Consider the following 7,499-nt stretch of genomic DNA (forward strand, 5'->3'; position numbering starts at 1 on the left):
CAACCTCCTCTCTTTTCGATATTTCCCATATTCTCCATTACTATTCTTTTCACTTTCTGAATCTAATTTTTTTGCATCCCTACAATCTTTTTTCGTTCCTTCATTTCCTACCTAATTTTCTTGTATCTCTACAACCCTTTCTCGTTTCACCAAATCCTATTTTCTCTTTGCTCTATCTTGCTCTCACTTAATTACCCTATCTCTTACCTAATTTTACAGCTCACTTGTGTCCTATTCTACTATTATTTTCATCTATTTATAAATGTAAATGGTAACCTATTTACTTGGCTCACCTATTAACAAATGAGTTTGCGTATGTTATTTAATTGGATTCAAATGGGTGACCAAATTAACCCATTAATTAGCGGGTATGAAATTGACAGATTTGGATCACTTATTTTGACTTAATTAAATTAGACGTAGATTCAAATTCAATCATTAGTAGGTAAATCTAAATTATTCTAATAATTATATTCTAAATTTTGCAAAGATGTATTCATTGTTTTTTCTCTTCTTTAATTTCTATTATTTTATTTTTTAAAATTTATCCTACTTCCTCCATTTCTCTCATAACAGTTTAATAAATTTCGTGAATGATAATTGATTGTTTGCATTAATACCTAAATTATTTTTAGATTGTCATAAAGTGACAAAATTTGAAACTCACTATGATGACCATTTTAGGCTTCTCTAAGTAATTTTTTTGTTTTTTCTCTTTCTTTAGGTAAAAATTGATTTATTAATTTGATATGTTGATATGATTTACTATTTTGTTGCCAAACAAAATGTAGATGAAAAAGTAAATAAAATTTAGTAGTGGGCCGTGAATGGGTGATTGGATAATCCAAACCCATATAAAACTATTCCTTGACGACTCGTCTATTTTGAACCATTAATTAAGTAGGAGTATATAGGTTAACCTAATTATAACTTGCCCAAACACACATGAATCGTCTAATTTGATAACTCTCCCCTAATCTTTACCTTCTCTAACCCTACAGTCCTATCTTTCTAATCTTTTCACTATTTAGGATTCATCATCTCACTTTTTAAGTGTTTTTGGACATATAAAAAGTTAGAATTATTTTTCCAAGTTGCTGCTCATTTTAAGTGTTTTTAATCAAATAAAAAGCTAGAATTGCAATCATCGAGAAAAAGTAAACTTTCGGATGTAAATTTGGTGAAATACAACCTTTTATCAAAATTTTGCTAAAATACCACCAAAAGCAACCTTCTAGATTCACCTTTATTAATTTAAAATTCATACATAAATTTTCTTCACATGCACTTTTTGGTGTACATGTGTTAAATGAAAAGTCATCTACATGCTTGCACGATATTAATATTGAGTTTATTCTAAGTGCAAATAAAATGTCATAATTGTTATTTACATACTCCAATTTAATGTTAGAGTATAATTTCAACATTCAAATTTTAAAACTTTAAAAAAAAAAACTCCTGAATAAAATCCAACATAAAAATTATAAAAAGCAAACCTATTAAAGTGCCCTAAGCTTACTGAATACCAAAGAAAAAGGATAAGTTTAAGACCGCAAGAAAATTGATTTAGTAATTGTAACATAAATTATTAAAAAATAAGAGTAATTGAGTATATCATTAGAAGATGTTGGCAAATGATTATTGTACCTAGAAGGAAAGTGATAAAAAATAATTGGCTGAATAACTAAAAAATAGGACTAATCACATTATCTCGAGGATTTGGCTAGATAAATTAATCCTCTTTAACGAAGGAATAAAAGGGGCTAAAGTGATAAAGATATAATAGGGTGAACAATTTTAAAATGAGACTAATCAATTATCCCTGAGAATTTTGGCTTGACAAATGTATTTTATTTAATTAAAGAGTAAAAAGGACTTAAAGTATAAATAACAAACTATAAACGGTTTATGAATGGGATAGTGGGAAAGTTTTAAATTTTAAATTTGACTAGTGATAGGATTAGTTAATCCACTATTTTAAAGTTTTTAATTAGATTTTATGTATTAAAATAAATACAAAAATCTAGAAAAAAGAATGAGAAGTTTGGAAGTCATTGAGAGAGTCTCTACTAAAAACCCTCTCTGTAATACATATAGATATAAATATAGATTTTTAAAAAAGACTTAAGTTGTTTTCTTTAAATGAATGGGCAGGGATAGCTCGAGCTCAGCCCATTTAGCCCAAAAAAGCTTGATGAGTCTTATATTTAATAGGACAAGATGGACCTTAGGTCTAAATAATATATCCGAATTAAATATGAGTTGAGTTTGAATTTTACTAAACTCAAGTCTGATTAAGACCCGGCCCATTCATATGTATAATTATATTTGTATATATAATTGTATACTAAATTATATATAATAATTATATATATTATAACATTAAAATATTAATAATATATATAAATTTATAATAATTTATACATATTAATATATTATATATAATTATGAACTTTAATTATGAGTTTGGATCGAGCCTGGTATAAGCCCAAAACTCATTTTAAAGGATGGTTGAGCTTGAACCTTTTAACTTGGACCCGAGTCAAAAAACCTGCAAGGCCAAAATTTCCTTTTATTTTCTGAGTCGAGCGCCGAGCGTTAGTGAGCCGAGCTTGAGCTTACTAACGCTCGGCGCTCGACTCATGAATCCATTGACACCCCTAATTGACACGTAATAAAGGTATCATGAAGTTTTAGGAAAACTCCCACTTTGGGCACTTTGAACTATCTTGTTTGCATTTGGGTACCCATAATACCCACTTAAACGCATAATATTCTCCCGGAGATCATGCCATCCGAGGAAAAGTTTCGGATATGTGGAATATCCTTTGTCCCAAAGTTTCTGTATAAATACGAACAGCAACTAAAGCGGGTTGCACAAGAAATGAGCAATAGTAATATGCATAATGGCAGTAAGAAAGATACCTATACAATTTTTCTTGCATAAAGTGTGCATCCATATATTTCATGCTTATTATCCTGAGCAGGTATGAAGAATTCCAACTAGTTCAGTTGTCCTGATCATCATGGCAGCCAAAGGGAACGACACCAAGATACTACACACTAGCGATCGACAGTTGCAAGTCGCCGAGAATACCAGGAAACCAAGGATAAGATGGACTCCAGGGCTTCATAATTGCTTTATTAAGGCAGTTGATCGACTCGGTGGGCCATTTGGTGAGTATCAACATACAACTATCAAATACCCTTCGATAGTCTTTAGTAATATAGTGAGACTTTTTATGTTTTTTGATATTTCAAACCATGAAAAGAAGCTACTCCAAAAGAAATCATGACGCAGATGGACATTCCTGAGGTTACCTCAAGCCACATAAAAAGCCATCTTCAGGTAAATGGCTCCGGAGATTTTATGTTAGATATCAGGCTTGGATAAGGGACCAAATTGTTACTAAGTCTATGAATTTCTTGATTTCCAGAAGTACAGGCTGAGAATGGGTTGCAATAGTGGGACAGCAGCTGATAGCACAGTTGCAAGGAAAGGTAAGATTCCTGTCAACTAAGCCTATTCCTTAGTGGTTCATTAAGATAAAGTTAAGCTTTTTTGTATTGATTGCTCAACAAGAGTCGACAACTGATCAGCAAGTTCTTCATCATCTACTACACTTGATTTCTAGCCTTAACTGATCAGCAAGTTCTTCATCATCTACTACACTTGATATCTGGCCTTTGTTGTTTCGGTTTTCAGCTGCAACAAACACCATGTTTGAAGCAGATGATGGTAGCAATACTGCAGGATGGCGCACAAATGAGTAAGACCACGGATCCGAAATTCTTTTAAGAAAGCCAATAACGTTATTGCCGAAATCTGTTAACAGCATTAGGTATATACAGGTCCAGGATATTCAATCTACAAATTCATATCTTAAGAAGTTTGTTTTGCTAACTCCAGAAGCATCCAACTTATGCAAGCACAAAGGACTAAGTTTGAAGGGAAGAGAAAAATTTGCAAGAAGAAGGTATATGTTCTATTACAGCTCAATGCAGTGAGGCTAAGGATTAATCTCTAGCCATATGCCGCTTTCAAATCATGAATTCTATCTACACAGAGTCAATTTAAACTTGAACTTCCAGCAAATAGAACCTCGATTTGAAGATCTTGGACTAGTATAAATGTGACAAACAGTAGATATTAATAGAGAGGAACCATGTCATGAAATCTAGCCTACGGACAAAGTTGTTTAAAGGGAGTGACTGAGGGAAATTTGGATGATGCACATGAACAATAGAGCCACTTTAAAGTGCTTTCCAAGGAGAATCCGGATTGTGGATATATGGCCTTTCAGAAGGAACAGATATAGTAAATTTATACCTTAATTAGTTAGATTATTAAGTTAATGTTCCAAAATTGATATTGCTTTTCTAATTTTAATGTTACTTATGACTTGTCCTAACTTTTTTGAATTGCATTTAAAGTAAGTAGATTGCTCATAAAAATGTCGTTTTGTGTTAGACGTTGAATTCAATGAAAAATTGACCAAGTCATGTGCTTAACCTTTAACTCTTACGTTTAACTTTCTTTTTTATCAATTCAAAGAGCATAAATATTGGTCAATTTATTTCCAATAATATGTATTTAGATAATACTTTGCAATTGTTTACTTAATTAATTTACTGTAATTAACTTAAAGAATAATATTGATAATCTAAAATTTGAAAGTATTTCGACCAATAGATGCAGTAAGGATGTAAGGAATGCAAGTGATGGGACACAAACTACTTTCATTACTTGTTTATTTTTAGGGTTAATTACATTTATCTCCCCTGAGGTTTGACCATATTACCAATCAATCCCTGTAATTTGTCCAAATAACGGTCTCACCCTTTGAATGATCAAACATTTAACAAAAACCCCCTTAATGCCGAAAATGCCCTTTTTGAAGCCATATTGCATTAAAAAAAGAACATATTTTTATTTATTAACCTTCAAGTAATCCAAAAAAAATAGAAAAAGTTTTTGCTTATTATTTTATAAAAATCATATCTTTGCTTCCATAAATAGTTTTGAATCAATATTATTTTAAATCTTAAAAATGAATATTAAAAATTAGATAAATTGAAAGAAAATTTTAAATCCTTAAGTATGGTTCGAATTTGTGGTTCAACGCATGTTGCGGAGAGCACAAGGTATGTTTTCCTCAATTTGAACCATACTCCAGGAATTAAAATAATTTCTTCTTTTATTATTTTTCTTTCAATTTATCTAATTTTTAATATTTATTTTTAAGATTTAAAATAATTATTGATTCAAAACTATTTATGGAAGCAAAGATATGGTTTTTATAAAATAATAAGCAAAAATTGTTTTTATTTTTTTGGATTGCTTCAGGGTTAATAAAATAAAAATATGTTCTTTTTTTAATGCAACATGGCCTCAATAAGGGCATTTTCGGCATTAAGGGGATTTTTGTTAAATGTTTGATTATTCAAAGGGTGAGACCGTTATTTGGACAAATTACAGGGATTGATTGGTAATATAGTCAAACCTCAGGGAAGATAAATGTAATTAACCCTTATTTTTAGTTTGTAAGTATCTCATATATTTATACTATTCTTCAATCCTGTATATTTTCATTTCTCTAAATGTCTCAATTTTTTCAACGCTATGAGCAAAATTTTTTAAGCTTTTCGTTTTTTTAGCTTTCAAAATGATTGTATTAGACTAAATCCTAAGCTTCAAATAAACTAATGAAGTTTAACTCTAATTTGTCCTCAAATCATTGGCAACCATTTTCAAAATAAAGAAATCACAAAATCAGGTATATTTTTCAACTCATAACTAGATCTCTCGTTTGCTTGTTTTTTAGGCAAATCTTTACAAACGTGTAAATTTAATTAACTTATGATCACAACAACATTATTTAACTGTTGATCAATAATCTCAAGACTATTATTTTAAAACGCAATAAAAAACCCATTAATCAAATACTGTAAAAAAAATTGAGTCACAGAGATAAAAGAAAACCAATCATATCGATCACTATGAATTCTATGTGCAAAAGAACATTACAAGAAAATCAATGCATTATTGGAACTCCGCAATTAAAAAAATAGACCTATTTATAACAAGGAAAAAAGGAATAATCCTGGCCACAAACATTTTCCTGTGAATGAAATTTTACAAGAGCATTTCCAATTCCGCTATTCATGACCAATGGGCTCGTGCACTGCATCTCTATTCTAATTTCATTTCTAAAATCCTTTTTTCTTTTGTCGTTTTTCTTGATTCAGGATATAGAAATGTACAACATATTTAACCAATTATCTTAAGCAGTTATTCATCATTGTGAATGTTTGCAGAATTCAGACAATGTGGAGCAACATCAAGTGCAATGTACTGGGGACAAAAACTTCCATACAGGCACCAGACATCAAAGGGGAAAAGGGAAAAAGAGAGCAGAAGATGAAGATGTTTTCCATTTGGAAAGACAAAATGGGCAGGAGAAGCAAAGTGATCATCATCTCCAGCGTCCATTATTCAACCTGAATGCTCCTGCTCTGGATGAACATCAGCCAGGCTGGGATTGTGAAATCAGCTTCCATCTGCGATCGTGAAAGCACTATATATTAGTCTTTCTGGTAATAATCTATTTGACAGTTATATGCTCTATTGTTATCATTAGCTGATGGAGCTGCAAGGAGATTTAGTTGTGAAGATAAGCTTCTTCAACCCTTCAACTTGCATGCTCATGATCGACTAGCCACGCTTATATATCTTGGACAATACAACAAACAATATTTATTTTAAAGGACAAAATTTGGTACTATTTGAGTTATAGTAAAGAAGAAATGCGACAACAATCAGTGTGTAGATCCATTTAATTTGGATTTTTGAATTTTTGCTGCCAACAAATGCCCTTTGTAATTTGATGCTTCTAAGTTTTCAAAGGCTCAGATTGCGGTCCTCTTGGCAGCCCTCGAGGTATATCACTCTCGAGCCAGCCCGTCTTGTAATTTCCCAATTTCATTTGAGAGAGTCAAGTCTAAGGATATGAGTCATAAAAGTCTACATTTTCTATCAAACTCTAAAATTTACAGTTTTCAGTCCTTTGCTTTTCTTCATTCCTTTATTTCTTTTTTTTTTTTTGAGAGAAAGTCTTTTGTTTTCCTTTCTTTCTTTCCCTTTTCTCTTTTGTATTTAATCTTCTTTGAAGAGAGGATATTATTTCTTCCCTATTATTTCTCACGGTAGATCCTATTGGAGTCATTTTTTTAATGTAATTCTAGGCGGTGAAATTTAATCTAATTTATAAGTTAAAATTGAATCACATTAAATTGATCTCGATTAAATTAAATTATGATCACCTTTTTGTCTTTAGACAAACAAATTGGGCCAGTGATTTACGGGCCTTAAAGTGAAATTGTAATGTTCAGTCAAATTAAATGGATTAATTACTTCATCAATTCATAATAAACAATTTGGCCAGCCCATTGTTGAAGCCCAAATTAAATGATTCTTCAATTACAAGTGGCCCAAATTG

General features: G+C 31.0%; 1 protein-coding gene across 2 annotated transcripts; it reads left to right on the plus strand.

Annotated features, from left to right (window-relative positions):
* The first annotated feature begins 2,895 nt into the window (after window positions 1-2,895).
* Window positions 2,896-6,819, plus strand: LOC113722360 (uncharacterized). 2 transcript variants are annotated; one of them, XM_027245915.2, is made up of 6 exons: window positions 2,896-3,177; window positions 3,273-3,349; window positions 3,438-3,501; window positions 3,707-3,770; window positions 3,911-3,977; window positions 6,319-6,819. In XM_027245915.2, exons 1-6 carry the CDS (start codon window positions 3,027-3,029, stop codon window positions 6,571-6,573), a joined length of 678 nt encoding a protein of 225 aa, XP_027101716.2. In that variant the 5' UTR covers window positions 2,896-3,026; the 3' UTR covers window positions 6,574-6,819. The 2 variants fall into 2 exon arrangements, with proteins under 2 accessions (XP_027101716.2, XP_071904565.1); XM_072048464.1 differs by having other exon boundaries at window positions 3,276-3,349.
* Window positions 6,820-7,499: the final 680 nt, after the last annotated feature.

The sequence above is a fragment of the Coffea arabica genome, chromosome 1c, assembly GCF_036785885.1.
Source record: "Coffea arabica cultivar ET-39 chromosome 1c, Coffea Arabica ET-39 HiFi, whole genome shotgun sequence".
In the NCBI taxonomy this organism is placed as follows: domain Eukaryota; kingdom Viridiplantae; phylum Streptophyta; class Magnoliopsida; order Gentianales; family Rubiaceae; genus Coffea; species Coffea arabica.